At 38.8% G+C, this 22188-nt stretch overlaps 2 protein-coding genes across 2 annotated transcripts; one reads left to right on the forward strand and one right to left on the reverse strand.

Annotated features, from left to right (window-relative positions):
* The first annotated feature begins 3 nt into the window (after positions 1–3).
* On the forward strand, positions 4–16932 carry LOC122995808. The gene is made up of 8 exons (XM_044371176.1): positions 4–242; positions 1331–1455; positions 2277–2489; positions 2574–2795; positions 9571–9743; positions 11766–11908; positions 14086–14297; positions 15958–16932. Exons 1-8 carry the CDS (start codon positions 93–95, stop codon positions 16265–16267), a joined length of 1548 nt encoding a protein of 515 aa, XP_044227111.1. The 5' UTR covers positions 4–92; the 3' UTR covers positions 16268–16932.
* On the reverse strand, positions 16842–22081 carry bnip1b (BCL2 interacting protein 1b). Its single transcript, XM_044369860.1, has 6 exons — positions 21969–22081; positions 20192–20284; positions 20005–20096; positions 18881–18988; positions 18443–18561; positions 16842–18283 (listed from the first exon to the last, which is right to left on the reverse strand). Exons 1-6 carry the CDS (start codon positions 22050–22052, stop codon positions 18087–18089), a joined length of 693 nt encoding a protein of 230 aa, XP_044225795.1. The 5' UTR covers positions 22053–22081; the 3' UTR covers positions 16842–18086.
* Positions 22082–22188: the final 107 nt, after the last annotated feature.

A 22188-nucleotide genomic window follows, 5' to 3' on the forward strand; every position in this document is an offset into this window, starting at 1 on the left:
AACAAATTGGTCGCATGCGCTGCACAAAAACAAGCGCCAACCGCTCTGAAGCTAGCTCTCGCTGCAGCTAACGGCAACTTTACTCCAGTCTGATGGCGGAGGGCTCCGGGAACGTAAACGTCGGCCCGGCCAACCTTCCTCCGGGAGACCCGCAGCTCATCGGTATGATTGTGGAGCATCTGAAGAACCGGGGGCTTTTCGACGAGTTCCGCCGGGACTGTCTGGCAGACGTTGATACGAAGGTAGTCGGCTAAAGCTAACCTGGCAGCTAACCTAATCAATAAATCCTGTTAGCTAGAATCAATCAAGGTCCTCATCAACTGTGTTATTTTTGCTGTTGTGTTGCCTTCCATACACAGTAAACTACACTAGTGTGTGTTATTGCTGTATTATCTATTATTTAACCTTTATTTACTTCATTGATATGGACCCTTACATACTGTTCAGGGTCAAAGTTGACCCATTTTTACATTGAGAGCAGTAAAAACACCATAAACACCTTTTTCTTTTAGCCACAAATTTTATGACTTCTTCTAATGTGACCCAGAACATACAAAAATGGATATATTTCAACTTTTTAAAAACATGTTTGTACAGCTTATACATATTTATGTTTTACCCATATTTATTTAAAAATTTCAAAAATCACCATTCAAAAATACTGTTGCATTCTTCACATTTAAGATTATCTATTGAAATCGTTATGTTCTCCTGTTTTATGTAACATAAGACCATTATACAGTGTGATTGTAAATGTTTTTTCTCATAAACAAACAGCATAAAAACTAAAGAGTACACTCTGCTCTCTGAAAGCTTCATTAAGGATTAATCACCCATTTATATGTGACTGATGAGGTATTCATGAATGATTTGTGGTTCAGAAATTCAAACATTGAGACTAATTATCAGGGGATACTGTGAAGGATCAGAACATCACAGTATGTAAAGGTTAAAAATCTCTCGGCCAAGACAGGCAGCAACATAAGGTTTCAGACAAACATAAAACAAAACAAACTTAAAAACAAGTAATACAGATAGACCTCTCATCAGCCAATATAGAAAAATACAATCATGAACAAAAATACAACCTCAATACTAGAAGTGGACTGAGAGACAGCAGCAATTTGAGGCATAAAAAACCTCCAAGCAACCCCACTGACACTAACAGATAGATTTTTTATAATTGTAAATATTTTATTATATACTCTAATTGGAACTTGAGCTCGAAGAAGCCCAAATATCACTGCCTTCAATGTTTCCCTGCGCTGTGTTGTTGTGCATGTGACAATAAAAAGTTCTTGAAACTCAGCATTGTTTCCATTTCCACCAGCCTGCCTATCAGAACCTGCGACAGAAAGTTGACAACTTCGTCACGACGCAGCTGAGCACTCAGGACTGGAACCCGTCTATCAACAAGAACCAGATGAGGAACGGACTGAGGCAAAGTGTGGTCCAGTGAGTGTTGCCTTTAACTGTCTTTCATTCAACGTTGTTAGATGTCCTGTTCAGAGTTATAATCAGTTGCTTCTGGAGAGGCAACCTAGTCCAGAGAGTAGACTACAACAGTGGATCCCAACTTTTTTCCTTAAAGGACGGGTTCACAGTTTTTTCAAGTCTATCTTACAACAACAATCAGGTGTCCAAATGAACACTGAAAGAGGTTTTCATCGCTGTAATCATTCCTCCTGTTCATACTGACTATTAAAAGATCCCCTTCAAATGTGCTTTCAGTGTAAGTGATGGGGCAAAATCCACAGTGAGTCCACACAGTCATTTTGTGTAAAAATCCATTAAAAAGTTTATCTGAAGCTCATATGAGGCTTCTACAGTCTGAGTTAGTCATATCAAGTGGATATCTGCCACATTTACAGTCTTTAGCATCAAATTCCCTCTTTGTGTTTCCCTGTTGAGCTGCAGCGGAAGTATGGTAACAAAAAGAGGCACTTTGGCACTAAAAAGGCTGTAATATTGAAAGATATCTACTTGATTTGACTAATTTGGACGGCTGAAGCTTCATATTAGCTTCAGATAAACTTTTAAATACATTTTTACACAGAAGGAGGACGACCAACTCTGCTGTCGTACAACCATCTTGGCATGTCTAATGACGTGAATGCTCACATATATATGGTAATCTGTCCCATCTCTCGCCAAGATAACCCTGATGATATCATATCAAAAGTACTTCTTAAGTATGATATTTTAGTACTTTTCCCACCTCTGTTTCTTCAGCCCGCCTATTTTGTGATGTCACTGCTGTTTGTGTGGTGTTTCAGATCGGGCATGCTGGAGTCCGGTGTCGACAGGATCATCACCCAGGTTGTGGACCCCAAAATGAACCACACTTTCCGGCCGCACATAGAGACTGCTATCCATGATTTTCTGTCAGGGGAGAGAAGAGAAGAGAACGCGTCGAGTTGTAACCCTGCAGCGTCTGAACAGACAGAACCACCAGAGGTCCCGCCTGCTTCTGGTCCCAAAACCCCCTGAGGTCCGTTAAAAAACTGAAGTACACTTTAAAGTCACAGACAGCTGAGAAATAAAGTTACTGAAATGTGTGTCTCTTTCCGCAGGTACACATGCTGGTTTGCTGGTCTACACATAATGTTCTTCGGCCCAGGTGCGGCATCAAAGAAGAAGAGGGCGACATGGAAGAAGATATTTGAGGTTGTTTCCTGCTACCTCTGTTTAAAGGATTTAAGTCTGGAAACGTTCGTAATGTTCAGCACGAGATGTTTCATTGCCCGTCTGTGCTGCACGAGGCTACTGGCGGAGAAGCTGGACAAAGCTGAGAGGTGCACCATCACAGCCCTGCCTTTAAGAAAAACATGGCACACAAACTGGATTTTTTTTTTTTTTGTTACTATCTTTTCTATGTGCGATATCAGACAAATAAATTGGAATAGTGTGTAATGCAGATTTGTTACTGGGGCTGTTTGTGTTTTGGTAAGGATTGTATCAAGGTTTTCCACTAAAAACATGTTGACTAGCAATATTTTGAACCAGCTAATTCTGTCAACACTGATTCAAAATTATTAACAAGCCGATTTGCTTCCAGTGAGGAGGATTAGAGAAAGAAGACTTTTACTTGATGTAAAAACTGAGTGTCTTCGGGTCTAAATAAGCCTTGAAAAAAACCCAGAAATTGAATTATTGAATTCTAAGTGAGTATAATTTCTCATCATGTCATGTCAGGTTTCCTTTTTGCTGCATGTATTTAGTGTGTAGTATTGAGTGTGCATCTTATCTGCTTTACTAAACACATTTGACATCATGTTCCTCTATGTGATCTTTTTGTTATTTTACCGGTTTATCATTTCTGAGCTTTTATTAATTAAGATACTTTCACGTTTTAAAAAGAAATGTTGTTCAGATCAGTGAAAAATGTAACCTCACTATTATTTCTCTCCTCTGATTGAGGGCAGCAACAGAGATTTGATCCCATAGTCTCTCAGCAGTGCCACCAGGTGGGGTGGTTGTTCTCAGTTAAAGTATTTTAAAGGCACAATCCACCAAAAAGTATTACTAAGTTGATTTAAAGTGGTTTTGCTGTTACTGCTGTTCATACACAGGTCCCATCAGCATATAGGGACAGAACAATCATTATTTAAAGCCATATGAACTAAAGCTGCAAGTAACAATTATTTTCATTATTGTCATTATTCAAGACAATGAAATTATAGAGCAGCTCCCAACACATAGCTTTGATAAAGAGGAAGCATTGATTAAAAAATAAACCACAATAGTAGATAAAAACATTAATAGTTAAAAAAAACAGTATTGCAGAGAATGTTGAGTGTTGCACAGTCAACTAATCCATTGATTTATTCTTGATTAATTGAATAATAATTTGGTCAATAAAACATCAGAAAATGGTAAAAAAAATGTCCATCATAATATCTTAGAGCACAAGATGATGTCATTAAATGTCTTGATTTGCCCAACCAGTAGTTCAAGTAGTCCCCCAAAAATATTACATTTACAGTAATATCTAACCAAGAAAAGCAACAAATATTCACATTTGAGAGCCCTGAACCAGCAAATGTTTGACATTTTTGCTTGAAACATGACTTGAATGATTATTTGATTATCAAATTAGCTGTAGTTTATTTTTCTGTCGATCAGTAATCAACTAATCGCTGCAGCTGTAATATGAACCCCATGAAGTCATGAGTTGTATTCAGTGATGACTGCGACTCCATACCTTTTGCATGAGCCACAGAGGGACTGTCATGCCAGGAGGAGGGAAGTTCACTCCAACTACTTGTGTTCATCCTGTTTTGGAAGATATATCAACCCTGCAGATACGTGCATAATGGAGTAAAGAAAAGTCTTAAACTCTCTATGTTGCTATGTCTAATACCCACGTCTGAAAAGCCATAGACTTGAGCCACAACTATAGTGTTGCTGCCTTTCGGATGCAGAGTGTTATTGATAATTTCCTGAAAGGATCAAAGGCAACGCTAAATTTGTCGAGAGGCCCTTTCCCTCTCAAAGTCTCAATGAATCCAGTCAGTCAGTTTTTAGTGTTTGTGTGTGGATGTCATCATCACAGCTTGCGTAACTTTATTGATTTAGCCACTTGTTTTTGGCAGGAGACTGATCCACACGTTAACATAAATGTGTGTCAAAGTGTGTGCGTAAGCCTCTTGCTCTTTGTTCGTCTGTGTGTGTGTATGTCCTGTGTGTCCTGTGTGAGTTTGTGTCTGTGCTGCGCGAAAAACCAGAGGTCATCGTCCTATGAAGTCACAGTAGTTGGGACGCTTTAAAGGACGGGTTCACAGTTTTTCAAGTCAGCCTTAAAGCAACAGTCAGGTGCTCATATAAACACTGAAAGAGGTTTTCCTCGCTGTAATTATTCCTCCTCTTCATACTGGCTGTTAAAAGATCCCCTTAAATGTGTTTTCAATGTAAGTGATGGTGCGAAAATCCACTGTGTGTCCACACAGTCATTTAAAAAGTTCATATGAAACTTATATGAGGCTTCAGCAGTATGAGTTAGTCATATCAAGTCCATATCTGTCACATTTACAGTCTTTTTAGCTTTTTAGCAAATTCCCCTTCTGTGTCCCTGCTGAGTTGCAGTGGAAGTATAGTAGCAAAAAGAGAGGAAAGCGACAGAGAAGATGTTTCCCCTGTAACGTCAGAACGAAAAGTGGGTAAAACTTATGTGATTTACTTCAGGTTTGTGTACGTTTAAGGGATCTCACAGATAACACAGTGCTGTGCTTACAAGCCAAAACCCAAAGTATATCTACATGTCTTAGTACAAGATCAAAATTAAAACTAATCCAAGCAATCCATAGTGAGGGTGTACGCAGGACAAGAGAATGGCAGATTCCATTAAATCGAGAGCACGATTCATTAAATTGAGAGCACAGTTTTGTTTTTCCTCCACCGCTCCTTCCAGGCTCCGTAAATATGTCAAAACCTCAGCACAGAAAAACTGTTTACAACTTTAAAACCATTTAAAACCAGTAAGATGAGTTGGTTGCAAGTTCTGCATCATGTCACAAGAACTCTAGTGGATCGAACACATAAGATCAAATCAGGCAACTGCTCCTCAGATCCTAAAGCAGATACTTGTGAGTTTGATATATGTGGACACACACACACACACACACACACACACACACACACACACACACACACACACACGTAGAATGTTGTTTACAACATGATCATGTGAGAGACAGAAAGTACAAGAGGGTCCTGCATGTGCGCTGTTTGTACAGTGGTGTCTATGTGCATTAGTGTGCCATTTTGGGCATGTGTGTGTGTGTGTGTGTGTGTTTGGTGTTGGGGTCAAGGGTCATTGTGTGGGTGGTGGTGGTGGTCAGGGGTTGTGTGAGGGAAGCTGTGGGGATGTTGTTTTGAAGCAGGATGAGACAGAGAACAAACGGGAAAGGTTGGAGGGGAAAAGTCCTCCAAATGTTCAAACACAAGCCCCTGAACGTCTTCCCTGACTGGGCCCCTGCACGGAAACACACACACAAACACGCCCCGTCCTTCTACCTTGACCTCCCACCACAACACACACATGTATCCTCAATCTCGCCCACTGAAGGCCTCTTGGATGTACGGTTGATAAACCCAAGGAGGCAGGAGGTGTGAGGTATTTGTTTGGCATGAAGACGCTGATGTCATGGTGTCACATGACTTGTGGCCTGTCTCTTTCTGGATGTCAAGGGTCGGGGGTCATGGCCGTCAAAGTCAAAACATACAACCGCAACAACAGGACTGAAAGCTTTGAACATTATCATAAAGGAAAAAAACTCACCTTGGACTCACAAACGTTAACATTTTACAAGCAGTATTTAAAGATAAATCTTGTGTTCATCATTAGAACTGGATGAGAGACATAGAAATATAAATATAATACTGATAACATATTTTCTTCATGGTCTTAAATGCTGGATTACATGCAACAGTTGTAACCAAAATAGTGACGCACGACTGACCTCAAACTAATGAGTCACAATTGACTCAGTTATTTATAGGTTCAGTTCAAACAAACTACCAAAAAACATATTTTCCCACTTAACTGTTTCTGGAGTCTCTGATGTTGATGCTGAACTTTTAAAGGACAGGTTCGCAATGTCTCAAGTGTGTCTTAAAACATCAGTCAAGTGTCCATATAAACACTGAGAGACGTTTTCCTTGCTGTAACCATTCCTCCTGTTCATACTGGCTATTAAAAGATCCCCCTCAAATGTGCTTTAATGTAAGTGAAGGGGGCCACACAAATAAACTTTAAAAGTTTATCTGAAGCTTATATGAGGCTTCAGCAGTCTTAGTTAATCATATCAAGTGGATATCTGTCACATTTACAGTCTTTTTAGCATTAAATTCCCTCTTTGTGTTTCCCTGTTGAGCTGCAGTGGAAGTATAATAACAAAAAGAGGAACTTTGGCACTAAAAGGACTGTAACATTCAAAGATATCTACTTGATTTGACTCATTTGGACGACTGAAGCTTCATATTAGCTTCAGATAAACCTTTAAATACATTTTTGCACAGAAGGACTTTGGATTTTGTCCCCCATCACTTAGATTGTAAGTGCATTATGAAGGGACCTTCTAATGGTCAGTATGAACAGGAGGAATGATTACAGCAAGAAAAACCTGTTTATATGTTCATTTGGGCTCCTGACTGTTGTCCCAGACCCGTCCTTTGATAAGAACAAATGTTTGGTCGTCAGGTTGTGAAAAACCTCTTTTGCAGGTGTTTATCCTTTCTATTTGGTAATAATTATAATAAATTCTCATTGGTTTCTCACTTTCTAATAAGCCATCAATAAGTCGTTAATTAAGGGTTGAAGTCAACAGTTGTAAGTGTATATAAGCTGTTAATAAATGGACTTTGGTCTTCAGCCCTTTTTATTAGCAATGTGAGCAGCGTGGCTGTAGGGATGGTACAGTGTCTGTCGGAGGTTCATCCACCACTTTGGTCCAGACTGAAATATCTTAACTGCCTTTATACGGGTTGTCATGAACATTTGTACAGACCAGACTTTTCCTATAGAGCCACTGTGAGTTTGGCCTTTTTTGTTTTTTGTTAAGATGTCTCAACAACTGTGTATTACTTAAAAATTGGTACATATATTCATGTTCCCCTAAGGATGAATTGTAATAATTTGATCTCCTGAGTTTTCAACAAGCGTCTGCATCATCAAATCAACGTTTTACGAATGACATTAACATCAGCCTCCACTGTACTTTGTGTTTAATTCTAATTAGCAAATGTTAGCACGTGACTCTTTTAGTCTTGTTTAGAAATACATTTTCAAATTGTCTAATGAGTTTTCACAACATGGAAACCCAAAAGTTTTTTTCTTATTAATGGCCCATAAACATTGGAAATGAACAATTACTGAAGTACTGTACTTAAGTACAATTTTGAGGTACTCGTACTTGACTATTTCCACTTGATGCTACTTTATACTTCCACTCCAATATTTTAGAGGGAAATATTGTACTTTCTAGATTTGACAGAATGGATAATATAACAAGCTTTTAAAATACAACACATTGTTAAAGATGAAACCAGTTGTTTCCAACCTTTTTGTTTTTTGACGTCTTACAAAAAGCAGTGTGTAGTTGGGGTCACATTTCAAATGTCTATGAGTTGCTAACAGCTCCACCAAATAGTGATTTTTCCCTCTAAACTTCTCATATGGTTTCATTTCAATAAATGTTCAAATGATCCAATATTTCACCAAAAATCAAAGATTAGAGAGAAAGTCCAAAAACTGAAAACAGATTTGTGTATCAGAACTTTGTTTTTCCTTCTTTTCTCTCCCATTAATCATCTCATGACCTCTAAGATTTATCTGGTGAGCCTTTGGAGGGGCCCGACCCCTAGGTTGGGAACCACTGGAATAAACTATCTAACTGTATATAAAGTAGTTCAAACTAGCTCCACCTCCAGCAGCTACAACAGTAACGTGCTGCTTACACACTGATGCTTCAGTATTAATAATCTAATGATGTCATATATAATAATATATCAGTCAGAGGGACTAAACCACTACTTTTACTGCAATAGTTTTACTAATTACTTACTTGAGTAGGATTTTTCATGCAGGACTTTTACTTGTAATGGAGTATTTTTACATTGCTGTATTGGTACTTTTACTTAAGTAAAGGATCTGAATACTTCTTCCACCTCTGTAAGTATTTAACCATTAATAAAGACATTTATTTTACCATTTATAAGCCTTTGGATAACCTACTATATTCTAACTTATATAAAAATATATAAAGCTTGCTATATAATGTTAGATAAACATCATGATGTGTAAAAATGTCAGTTTACCAGGAATGTAGTACCCTAACAATTTGGAAAGCCTGACTCTGCTCACATACTCCTGCTCTGTCTTATTCAGTCTGGCTGCTTCAGACACGTTGCTCACTGCACGTCTCCCTGCCAAGAAAGCAGCTGCTAACCCTCAAACACACACACACACACACACACACACACACACACACACACACACACACACACACACACACACGGCTGGCTGGCCGGTTAATTGAGTGTGGATGTCTTGAGTGGTTGACCTTCACGTACCCCCGCCGACTCCAGAGGAAGAGGAAGACCTTATAAGAACATTTTTACTTTTTGGGAGAGTTTATGAATGTGGCATTCAGGGCTATTTTCCCTCAGCATGGCCCTCTCTCCTCTCCTCTGTCTGCCCCTCATCTCTCTCTCTCCTCCCTTCATCATTCATTCATTCATTCAGTCTTTAATGAGGAAGTTAATCCAGAGCGACGCTCATTCATTAATCAGCAGCTTTTTTCAAACACATCAGATATACAAATTATGCTTCTGCTGACCCTCTTTTCTCTCATCAATAATAAACTTTTAGCTCTAGTGCGTTGCGCGTGCACAGAGCTGCTCTGTGATTGGTGGAGACACGGGCTCCCTTCACTCAGGCCGTCGTGAACGCGCAGCTCTCGTGCAGCTTTATATATTTCAGCGCTCACGCCCGCCGTGGTCACTCAGTAGTGGAAACTCCTCTGCACGGCTACACTCCTGCTGCACCAACCTGTAAAACAAACAAACCAGAGGAGGACGCAGCAAAATACAAAGCGACAGTATGTCGGGGAACTTGTCCGCTGTGTTTTTTGTTTTTTTTCTGCCTCTGGCCTGTCATCAGGTGCTGGCTGTGGATCATCTCCATGATGCCCAGGAGAAACAAGTGAGCCAGGCTAAAAAACGCCTCTCTCTGCAGAGCACAGGTGAGTTATTAACAGCAGATGTGCCTTCATTGTCCCACTGTGGACCAGCATGACATACTGTAGATATAAAAACCACATTGGAGCCTCTGGTGGTCGCATTTGGGTGATCGATTAATGTCACTGATCCTTTAATTCTTAGAATATTTTTGTTTGTTTTGTTTCAAAGTTTAAATGCCTATTTGAGAAGCTTCTCATTGGGGATTTAAATTTAGGCTACTTTTTTGTTGCATTTATTCAATTTGTGCGCCCAACAAGTTTTATTTTATGCCTACAATTTAAAAAGTCTGCCCATCACTGAACTGTTTATCTTTTACACCAGCCGACAGAGAAATCCTCCAGCACTTCTTCATGCTCTCTATCTGTCCACCTTGAACACAGATTAATTGTTGTGCCAGTTAGAGCTGTAACAATTAGTCAATTTATCAATTAGATGCCAACTATTGAATTAATCACCAACTATTTGGATAATCGATTAATCGTTAGGAGTCTTTTTTTAAAGAAAAAATGTCAAAATTCTCCGATTCCAGCTCCTCAAATGTGAATACTCTCTTTTCTTTAGTCTTCTATGTCTGTAAATTGAATATCTTTGAGTTGTGGACAAAACAAGACATTTGAGGACGTCATCTTGTGGTTTGGGAAACAGTGATCGACATTTTTCACCATTTTTTTGGACCAAACAACCAATCGATTAATCCAGAAAACAATCGACCTATTAATCAATGATGAAAATAATTGTCAGTTGTAGCTCTAGCCTGGTTTGACACTGTGGTTGTGATGCTCCCTCTGGATGTCATTGGAGAACCAGAGCTGGAGCCCAACACCTGTTCAGTATTGATCGTGACACGTGGGATTGTTATAATATTAACATAATCAAACATATTGACAGTTTATTAATTCTGCTCCTTTACTGGACAGTAAAATACTCAGTGGTGAGTTAAAGTGACTCATTTTGAGCTTGTATGACCTTTCACTGCATCGTTAAACTAATGTTTCCCTCTGGATAGTTTACATTTCTGTGCAGCCTATCAGTGTACTTCCTCTTTAACATCACAGGCCGGCTGGGTCTGTTCCGGACCGTGCCGGAGAGTAAAGCGCGCCTCTCTCCTTGCTCTGTTGGTGGCTGTAATTCAATGCGCAGCTCCGGCGTCTCGATCCTGTCCAAGCACATTCCCTCCGTACCAGCAGGGCTGTGCATGACGGCACCTCCGGCCCGGAGCACCTGACCTGCAGGCTGCACTACGGACATTTGGGCTATAACAGCACGGGCAACATCATCATAACTATCCCTGGTATGCTGGTTAAAGATTAAAAAGACTGCCAGCAAAAAGTCACGACAGTGATCTGTTCCTCTAGGGTCTCCATTGAAGTTTCATGTTGCTCAATTAATAGTAAATTACAGTGACCTTAATCTTCTGACACCCAGAGAAGCTTCACATAACAATATATTTTTATTTAAAATGAAGCTTTCTGCAAACTGAAAGCATTGTTGTCCGTTATTGATGTTGGACAGTTGTTGCTCTTTGTGTGTTGTGTTTTTTAGTTTTGCACTTTTTAATCAAGTGAGTTGGGCGGTCACTTCATCTGCTATGCTTTCTTTCTTTTTTTATGTTTTATTATGCCCTTGTAAAGCACTTTGTGAGTAATGTCTACGAAAGGCGCTGTACAAATGAATATAACTTACTTACTCATCGCCTCATCCCACCCTGCTGTCCACCACAGTGGTCCCTGTGTGATAGAAAAACTTATCTGAAAACAAAATAAAAACCTACAAGACCCTCATGGTCCCAGACAAGAGCATTCGACTTATAACTACCAAAATTACAAGACCTGACAATTAATTTTCTTTCTTCAAAACTGACACACTGTAATGTCAGGACATGACAGGACGTGAAGTTCCCAAGGTCACGCTGACTTGAGATGTCTTTGTAAAGTGCAGTGAGGTACGCTATATGATTTGGTAGACGCTCTCCTCTCTGTAGGAAAGTCTTTACTGATCCCTCTCTGTCTGTCTGTTTCGGTCAGCGGAGATTCAGAGTTGCCTGGTGGGTTCAGGAGATGTCGGCTGTGGGACGTTTCAGTGTTTTAACAACAACTCCTGTGAAATCCAAGGCCTGCACCACATCTGTCTCACTCTGCTGCACAATGCTGGGCGCTACGACTCACAGGTTGGGAGGAGCGTGAGAGTCTGACCTCATTACACACACTCAGACATACACAATATCATTAAACACTTAAGAAACAATTAGTGAAAGTAATTTGTTTGTCATTTGACCCCTTTTGCACTTACTCACAGTTTGAAATCAAGTTCAAAAGCAACTAAGGGCCAGCTTGGACATATTGAGATACATGTTGTGTGTGTGTTTTTTCCCCATTTAATCCCTTCAGTCATTACAGTCATTTGTGAGGAATGCTTGTTGTATAAGGAGGAGTGTATAGTTGTACATGATAGCACTGGCTACAGAACAAACTGAGGGGGGAACTGAAATGAGAGACGGAACAGCTTGTCTACTTTACTAGAATAGAAGTTCACGAGAGAGTGATGCAAGTCAAGTGTGTCTCCAGAATGAGCGGACACAGGGAGGATGTTCAGTAAAGATCTGTGAGTGACTGTGAACTGGATATATAATACAGCTCCACACAGTAACAATACTATCTATAAAAATGCAAGAATTATTGGAGTACTTATCTCTGATTAGTGAGGAGAACATGTGTATCCTTCAAGTTACCATAGCAACATTATTGATGCTTTAAGTTTCAGTATGTTAATTGCAATTGTACTGTTCCAGTAGGCTAAAGAAAATAATTCACTTGCCTCCAACTCCTGTTATTTTCTTGTAATGGGACACACATGCTCACCATAAAAAGATTTCCAAAATCCTTACTGACAATGCTAATAACCCCAGATTTTTGTTTACAACAATTTATCAACTGCTGAATCCATCTAAACCGAAATACTCAGTTGTTCCTGGATCTTTGTTAAAATGTGAAGCACTTCCTAAAGTCTTTTTATGAAAAAACTGTGATTAGGCATAAGGCTTTTAAAGTTTTTACCAAGATAGATGATTCAGACTTTATTAAAATAGTAGCAGGATTTAAGTCCTCCACCTGCTGCCTGGATCCTGTTCCGACACACCTCATTATGGAGATTATGCTTCATATTGCTAATGTATAATTTCTCCCTTGAAATTGGTGTTTTCCCAGAAGTGAAGTTTCAAATTTACCACTCAAATTCAGAAAAAGCAGTAGCTATACAAGCAGTTAAATAGCTTCTTTAGTAAACACATATCAATCTGAATTTCAAAAAGGTCATAATGCAAAAACTGTGTTAATAAAAGTCTAAATGCTGTATATGCTACAATAAATCACACCTGCTGATAGATAGGTTGAAACATGTTGGTATCTCTGGAAAGGCCCTCAACTTGTTTAATACCAATTTAACAGGGACACAGTTCTTGTAAGTATTAGTGAGCATGTTTCAAGTACTTACGGTATTACAATTCAAATGGTGTTCCACAGGGTTCAGTACTAGGTCCTCTGCTTTTATTCGTTATTATTAAAAAGTGGAAAAACCTGCCCATAAATATCCACCATGTCACTTCTGTTAAATTCCTTTAAGAAACATCCTCAAACTCATGTTTATCATCTTGCTTTTAAGTAGTTGGTATCCTCGTTTTTACTGAGTTGTACCAGAAGTTTACTTTTATTTCTTTTAATCTTATTTTAAATGTTATTCTTCTATTTTTGTATTTTAATGTTTTATTTGCCACCTTTTTATTTGTTTAATTTTTTTTAAAACATGAACATGCTAACAATCGCAACAATTAGTTAGAAAAGACGAACCCACTGTTTAATCCTTTCCTTTCCCTTTCTCTCTTGTGTTTTTTGATTTTGGAAAAGCCACCAACCACCAAACTCTTAACAATAATAAGAGTATCATCATCTTATGCACACCGCTATGACATATGGAGAAATAATACACTTTCAAATTTATCTAGGTACGGTTGCTAAAGCATGACGGGATAATCGCTGTTTGAAGGAAAGGTTTAGCAAACAACACTCGACAGGCCAGAAACTCCAAATGAATGCTATTAAAGCAAAAATATTAGATATGTATGTTTTTCTTGTCTTGGAGTTCTACTGCCCCCAAGTGGCCACAAAAATCAATGAATGCTCCTTTAATGGTAACAGTTACAGGTCCTAATCAAGCCAGCTTTGACAGTTTTATTGCTCAGTGCATGCAGCTTTACTAACCGAGCTACCAGAAATGTCCCACTGATTCCTCCTGTCACTCTCCTCCTCCTCCTTCTCCTCCTCCTCCTCCTCCTCCTCCTCCTCCTCCCAGGGTAAGTCATTTGTGAAGGATGCATTGCGATGCATGGCGCTGGGACTGCGGCATCGCTTCAGCTGTGTGAGCCGCAGGTGCTCAGCAGTAAAGGAGATGGTGTTCTCACTCCAGAGAGAGTGCTACTCCAAACACCAGCTTTGCCTGGCTCTGCGGGACCACATGGACACCATGGGAAACCTGGTCCAGTTCCACCTGTTGTTCCCCCCCGGGTGAGAGAGACGCATACACACGCATTAACTAATAATCAGCAAGCTTTTATAAATACCCAAATGAAAAAGGCACCAGTGAAGTCATCCTCTGCAGTACTCTTTGATACTTAATCATGCATCACATCACCATGTATTGACCTGAATCCCCCTTAAAGCTGACTACATTAAGACTTAATGTAAAGATACTTTCTTGTGAGTTTAACTAGTACTTTATCAAAGAGGGCTGTAAATGTTCCTAAAATGCAACATCAGTCATCGCATCATTTTGTGAACGTCTTTAAAATGAAAATACAAGATCTCAAGGTGCTTTAAAGCAAGTGTGTGTAATGTTTGATAGAAGAAATAACACAATGCTCCTCTCACAAATGAAAAGCTGAATTTGTAAATAGTTAAATACACTATTTCTCATTTTAATTCATCCTGGGTTTTTGCTGTTACAGCCTGACTTGTTCTGTTATAACCAGTAGCTACAGTAATGGTGGCTGATGTTAGCTAGTGTTAGTGCAACTTTAACCAGATATAGCTGTGTTACTGGCATTACTGAATCATTTCTGACTTTATGACTTTCCCCCACTTAGTTACACTATATTTTACCATTTGACAGATAAACATTTCAATGTTTTTATCGCAAAGTTCAAACAAGAACTAAACAAAACAAAGATTATGAGACATTTGTGGTTTCCTGCTTGTGGTCGACTCTCCTCAATCACTGACATTTAATGATGTCATTAAAGCAACGGACTCAAGGGAATTTTGGGAAAATTCAGTGTAACATTATCCTGAATCTGCCTCTTGGGGCTGCTGCCTAAGATAGTATTTTTCTGAAACTACCAGGCTGTGCTGACATTTCTCCAAATTGGATAAATGCATGATTGAATCAACAAGACACATTTTTACCCAGAGTCCTGTGTGTGCTTGTCCTACCAGACCATTTTTATTAACAGCAAGACAAACAAGACATCAAATCACAAGACAAACAACAGTACAGGGAGTGTTGGGAAAAAATAAAATAATCTGATCACAAACACACAAGCAGAAATAAAACTGCACAATGTAAAAGATACATAATACAGAACTTAAAATAGAAAAATAAATATAACTTTAAAATGTGAATAAGCAATATTGCAGACCAACTTAAATGATCTGGCAATGTTGTCCACAATGTTTCTCAAGAGATGAGATGTCTTTAAAGGTCTTTTTGTTTTTAGATATTTTACAGACAGCATCATAAAATATCTAAAGCTCAACATAAAACAAGTTTTTAATTGGGTAGAAACTGAAGAAATCTGGCTTTGTGAATATAATGCTTATGATGCCCAAAACACACAGTGATTTTTATCAAGTTATCAACTTCATTGTTGTTAGACTCTACATTCAAAAGTAAGATCATACTTTGTAACAGGGACTTTATGAGTCTTCCAGATTATTAGGGACATTTGAGTCCAAAATATACTTGAATGAGTACAGACATAAAATAAATGAGAAAAGGAGTCAAAATCCTTTTTGCAGGAAGAAACATAAAGGGGAAACGAGTCTAAAATTGTGAATGAATTAATTGCAGGGATATTATCTGTGTACAATTTAAATATGACAAAAAATCTGTTAAATTCAGCCCAAACATTCCTGCTAATGTTAGGAGACATCACTTATGTCCTACCAGACCATACGTGGAGCTGATGAACTTCCTGTTGAAGTGTGGAGACGAGGTCAGGTCGTGGGTGGGCCGACAGCTACGCGGGCAGTGTGAGCAGCACTGGGGGGCGCTGTGCAGCAGCCTTGGCATCGCCTGTTCTCCAAGCCAATCGGACGCTCCTCAGCATGTCACCGCCCCAGCACCCACCGCACAGGGACCCCTGCAGGAGCCAACTGGAGCGGCCGAACCAGAGGACAAGAGCGGGCTGAGTCAGACTGACAACGCAACTGAATCTGGTCTCCCCGTGTCTGTGGAGTCCAACGTTACTGCTTCATAGACATAAAGCGAGTCACAAAGACGTAAAGGCAGGTGCAGACAGGGTACACAAAGATCCAAAGATGATGCACTTATTACTGTTGTAGTAGTAATAGAATTAGTAAAAGTAGTAATAGTTATCAGAGTATTCAGTGTAGTATTGCTGGTTTATTTAATCTGTTAAGTATTTGTATTATACTTTTCTTTACATTTGACTTTGTACAAGGATGAAAACCAATAATCTACCTCACATTAAACCACAGTGGCTGTATCCCTCTTCAAAGGGCACAGACACATACGAGTAAAGACTACAGGGAATTTGTCTCCAGCTAAAGTGCAGCTGATGGCTCAGAGTCAGTATTCTACCTATTTAAGTCTGTTTCTTTTTTTTAAAATTTTATTTATGAGGTATGTTATATTATGCACCGTACAGTCTGTTTCAGTTTGATTCAAACACGATCAAACGTTAACTTGTAGACAGTCGGAGTGCGGTCTGCAGGAAGGGAAGCACTCTTACATTAAGCTGTGTTATTAATATGTATTTTAGATTTCTACTTGAACAGTCACATGTCATACAGACCCCATGTCTCAAGCTATATTTTGTAAGTTTTTATTTAAATGAATGTACAAAATACATTTGTAAGCAAATTTGATTGAAAGTAAATAAACTACGATGATGTCACTAAACAGAGAGGTGTGTTAATTAAGTCAAGTCCTGTCTTGTAAAACTGTTTTACTCTCAAATGCACAGTGTAGCATCTCTGATGGTGAGAAAATGTTGGGTATTCTGCCATCTACTGGCACATGTGAAGCAATGCTGCACAACAATGTATCCTTCAAATATGAAAATTAAATATACAACTTTATACAAACGGCCCCTCTGTTCAACATTCACATAGTTTCAACATGTCAGACATCAGTGAGTTGTTTAGTAATCACACAGATTTCTAGTTGGGTAGTCTGGACATCTGATTGGAGGGACGGAAGGCACAAGTTAAATGTATCAATAACCGTCCAGAGCAGTAAACACACTCACTTTCTCTGTTAAAACACTCACACACACATTGTAACTTCACACAAAAGTAAACAAAGGTTTAAGTGGAGGTTATTGCATATTGTGGCCTTGTCCCTGGTTGCTGTAGTTCTGAATGCCAGATCAAGTATAAAGGCCTCAGTATGCTTCAAAGATCTTTTGTAATTTTCCCAAACAGAAAATCCAACAACCAGGCCCACTTTACGCAGCAATTGAACAAGAAGAGACCGTATGAAAGTGTGTGCCCTCGTCCCCATTTGTAAGAAATTTTACAATTGTGACTATAAATTATGCAAAAGCTACTGAGTTTTTAGTGAGATCAGGAGGCAGTGTGATGCAGCCATGAGGAGGCTTCGATGGCAGACTTTCTCGTCCACCTTCAAGCACAGCCATTTGCAACAGGTATAAAAACTTTTGCCTTTACACAGTCGAATGACACGTAGGAGTTTGTTTGAAGCATGCTGAGGCCTTAAATAAGTCACCATGGTTACATGAAATCTTATTATGCCAGTTTTAGTCACTATGCTCTTTTCACTTTAGTCGAAGGTTTACATGTTCTTCTGTAAGTTGATATTATGTAAGCCTTCATAAACTTCATAAACATTGTAATAAATTCACATTGTTGCATGTTGTTCGAGCTAAGTGCGTCAGTCTGTCATTTAGTCACATTCAGTCCATGTTTCCTCTCCATACCTGATAAAACTCGACTTCGTAACACTTTGTAACTTCCTGCTGGGTAGAATAACTGGAAATAATTCATCTCATAGGCTGGGTGTGTTGCCTCTTTAAGGAACAGTAATCAACTTGGCTAAATGAAGGGAAAGAGGCGTTTCTTAAGGATGTAGAGGACGGTGGCGAGGAAGAGGGCCAGAGCCAGGAAGATCAGCAGCTTGTCCGTCAGCTCCCGCCGGTTGTACTTCAGGATCAGCTTCCTTCCCAGGTGGATGGTTCCTGTCATATTTTTAAACTCCTCGTTGGTTTCCTGCACTGTCCTGGAGGACGTGACTGTGGTGAAGAGGAGGAGATATTAGATATTCAAGAGGGAAGAGGAAGACAGCATAAGAACAAAAGAAAACAGATTTTCACTTGTTTTTACTTTCTATAAAAACTATAACCCTGGCAAAATCACACAAACACAAGGACAAAGTAGAGTTTTGTTTTTACCGAGCGTGCCAATGGTGTCCTCGCTCTGATTCACTTGTTCAGCCATCATCCTGCTGATAGACATCAGACTCTCCGTGATGTTGCTACTGGTTTCCACTAAGCTTTCTTTAGTCACCTTCCTGAGACAAAAACACACACGCAAATCAGCTTTTTTCCCAGATCAGCAAGATAACATTTTCTACAATCCTGTGAAATAGCAGAGGGATTTTTTATCATGTTGTTTCTCAGAGTGGAAGTTGGTTAGAGTCCAAGGAATGTGTGTTTCTTCTGTGTGGCGACTGGAATTATAAATTTCTGTCTGCAGCCATCAATTACTTTCATTGTTGATTAATGTAATAAGGTAATCCATCAAAAGAAATGTCTTAAAATCACTTACTTAGGCTGATCAATTACATAACATTTACAGTATTCAAGTTACACTGTTTTGACTGCACTAACCTCTGTCTGGTGCTCTGGTTGTCTCCTCTACGCAGCAGCTCATCCTTCTCCATGTTGTCTATGGACAGTTTACAGGCCAGGTTAGCTTTCCTCCACGCTGTCTGGTTACTGCAATCCAAAGAAAAAATAATACAGAAACCCACTTTGAGAACTATACTTGCTTTTTTTTCCCTTTTCTTCATATTATCTGGTCAGCTTTGTCTTGTTTTGTGTGAATGCTGTTAAACCTCATCAATCAGCCATAAATTGTACTTGTATTTCTCTACCTTGTATATGACTCGTCCCATCAGTTGCATTCAAGATTTATAATGGATTATATACAGGCAGAATTTAAGTTTTTCAAGAAAATCCAATTACAAAATGACAGAAAATGACAAAATGACTTCTGAAGGTGTCAAATATGACTGATAAATAATAGAACGGTAATTTACCTAATCAAGGAAATTGTGAAAGTAAAGAAAGACCAAAGGATTGTCTTATGATTTTAATGTGCAGAGATGTATAAGGATGATCATCCCTTTTCTCCTTTGCTAATGTGAATGTTCCTGATAGAAGGAATGTGTCTTAGGAGGCCCACACTCCTCTCTTCCCATCCTGGCTTAGGCCCAAATAAGGTACCATTCTGTGTCGTGCAGTAAACAGGACATGTTGAGGGGTCAAAGGCCTCATATGGCTCGAGGCTCTTCCTTGATTTGTGTCTTTAGGTGATGTGGCTCCTAGTTAACATACATGTACATGTAAATGTATCTCGTGGCTGTTTGCCATTGGCTGTAATCCATGAGTTTGTATGATTTGACCAATCACAGATCATTTCTTTGTTCCTTCAACTATAATAGAATGGGGTTTGCTTTTTGTTCGTTGAGACGAACTTATGCAAATCTTCTGTCTCCTTATTGTACAATAATATTTTTTTAATCTTCAACCCAGCAGTGTTTTGTGTATTATTTCATGTGTGTGTTTAGTGTTTTCAGACAATTTCCACGACAAAATCTATGAGGTTTTTGGTGAAACTGAGAGCAACTATGGGGTTAAATCAGGGTAAAATTAATGCTTCAAACGGGAAAATGAAGATAATCGCTGTCACACACCCTCATTGTCATATGTGTGTGTTTGTGTCCATGTACCTCAGCATTTGCCTTCGCTGGCTCTCCGTCTCTGCCTGGATGGTCAGTCTGTCAGTCTCTTTGTCCTGCTCTTTGGCCATCTGCTCCAGATCCTGACAACAACAACAACATGGCATCCACTATCAATAACACAATTCCAACTTTAAGAAAGAAATCTGCAACACAAAGGAAAGAGCTTAGGCCTGACCTGTATTCTGAGTCTGAGCTTGTTGAACTTCTCTTTCACCTGAGAGTTAAGCTCCATGAGATCAGAGTGAGATCCAGGACAATCTCTGATGTCCTGCAGGTTACACACACACACACACACACACACACACACACACACACACACACACACACACATACATACACACACAAAATAGAGGTTGATCAGGATATAGATTAATATTACAAATAAAAACATGTATGTCTCTCTGAGCAAAACTAACTGAAAGGAAAATTGATTAAGAAATATAGAAATAGAATAAAATACACAATAACTTGAACATAATGAACAAATTCAGCAAATAAATAAAATATCAATAGCAAATTAATGAATTACATTTTACCGTAATTTGTATGCATATAGTCTGGTGGTGACTCAGCACAGTTCACACATAGAAGTATCGAGGGATGGGAGTAAAACTGATCATTGATCAATTACCAATCTTGTTTTAACGCAGATTCATAATTTGCTGATTATTTGATTTTGAAAATAGTTATAAAATATTGAATAACCAAAGTCTGCAATGTACAGCAAACAGTTCTTTTGATTTATTTGATTTTACTGTAGGGCCGCAACTAACAATTATTTTCATTATCGATTAATCTGTCATTACTTTCTTGAATGATCAATTAGGTGATTGGTCTATTAAATGTCAGAAAACGTTTATACAACCCATGGTGACGTGGACTGGATTAACAAGGAGACTCCAGAGAATCGCCCTATTTTTCATAAGCAAAATAAAGGTTTCACAAATCTGAAACTGTGTTTTAATGAGTGTCTGGAGTCTCCTTGTTAATCTAGTTCAGTTCAGTGAGTCTAAGTGGTTTTTGGTAGTATAGTGGTCCAGATGGGGAAAAAAAAACAGTAAAATCACCCTTCTCTCAGTTTTCATAAGCAAAATAAAGGGTTCACAAATCTTAAGGTGGGTTTAAAAGTGTTAAGGCTTTTGCTATAATATTTGCCACTTTTTCACAAGTGTAAGTGGTGCAAAAGTGAATAATCTAGAGAGTAATTAAAACGGTTTCAGATTTGTGAAACCTTTATTCTATTTGAGAAAACAGAAAAAAGGGCAATTTCGTTACTTTTTCAACATATTTTTCTGTATTCACAAACCTGACACTGTGTTTTAATGACTTTCTGGAGTCTCCCTGTTAATCTAGTCCAGACTTGACAAGTCTAAGTATAGTGGTTTTTGACCTGGACCTGGTCTAATGTGGCCTGGATGGAGAAATATCAGTGAAATCATCCTTTTTTCTGATTTCATGAGGAAGATAAAAGTTTCCCAAAACTGATAGTGAGTTTAAACGGCGTTACGGCTTTTGCTACGATGTCTTACGCTGTTTCATAAGTGTAAGTAAGAATCAGCCGCTGAATATTATAATTTATGTTTCCCTGAACCCAGGATCAGAAGCTAACTTCAGCGTCGGGGTTTAACACACGTATTAACTAACATTAATAACTTAATTCAGTTAACATAACACTGCTGTCGACTCAGTTATATTTATAATTTTATGATAACGTTAACTTTTTTAAAAACATAATGTTGAATGTAATAATGAAACTACTTCTTTTACAACAATGTCCTCTTTCTTCCTCACTGTGACAGTTAACAGGCTAACGTTAGCTTCACTTCCGTTTACTGACGTTAGCTTCAATTCTGGTGTGTGACGTCTTCTTGCGACCTCTCCAGAATGAAACTGATACCAACATGAGCAAAATAAATAAACCAATACACGAACCACTCGTTTCCAGTTCTTACCTGGATGAGAGCCTTAATTTCCAGGTCATATTTTATGATTTCTTGTCCACAAATTCGGACATGAACATCCACAGAAGACGCCATGTTTGTTTTTGTACGGCAAGCTGGTGGCTCAAAGGACAACACACGTATTAACTCTGTTGTTGATGAACCGGTAGTTTTAAAGAGCGGGTTCAAAGTTCAAAAAGGCTGTTTAAGACAATAGTGAAGTACCCAAATG

The sequence above is a fragment of the Thunnus albacares genome, chromosome 13, assembly GCF_914725855.1.
Source record: "Thunnus albacares chromosome 13, fThuAlb1.1, whole genome shotgun sequence".
Lineage (NCBI taxonomy): Eukaryota > Metazoa > Chordata > Actinopteri > Scombriformes > Scombridae > Thunnus > Thunnus albacares.

Excerpts from the sequence above, each read along its gene's own strand:
- LOC122995808 (XM_044371176.1), top strand. The coding sequence starts at position 93 with ATGGCGGAGGGCTCCGGGAACGTAAACGTCGGCCCGGCCAACCTTCCT. Across the intron at positions 2,490-2,573 it reads TCTGGTCCCAAAACCCCCTG|GTACACATGCTGGTTTGCTG; the intron begins AGGTCCGTTAAA and ends CTCTTTCCGCAG. Across the intron at positions 9,744-11,765 it reads CCTCTCTCTGCAGAGCACAG|CGGAGATTCAGAGTTGCCTG; the intron begins GTGAGTTATTAA and ends TGTTTCGGTCAG.
- bnip1b (XM_044369860.1), bottom strand. The coding sequence starts at position 22,052 with ATGGCGTCTTCTGTGGATGTTCATGTCCGAATTTGTGGACAAGAAATC. Across the intron at positions 20,285-21,968 it reads AAATTAAGGCTCTCATCCAG|GACATCAGAGATTGTCCTGG; the intron begins GTAAGAACTGGA and ends TGTAACCTGCAG. Across the intron at positions 20,097-20,191 it reads AGCTCAGACTCAGAATACAG|GATCTGGAGCAGATGGCCAA; the intron begins GTCAGGCCTAAG and ends TGTTGTTGTCAG.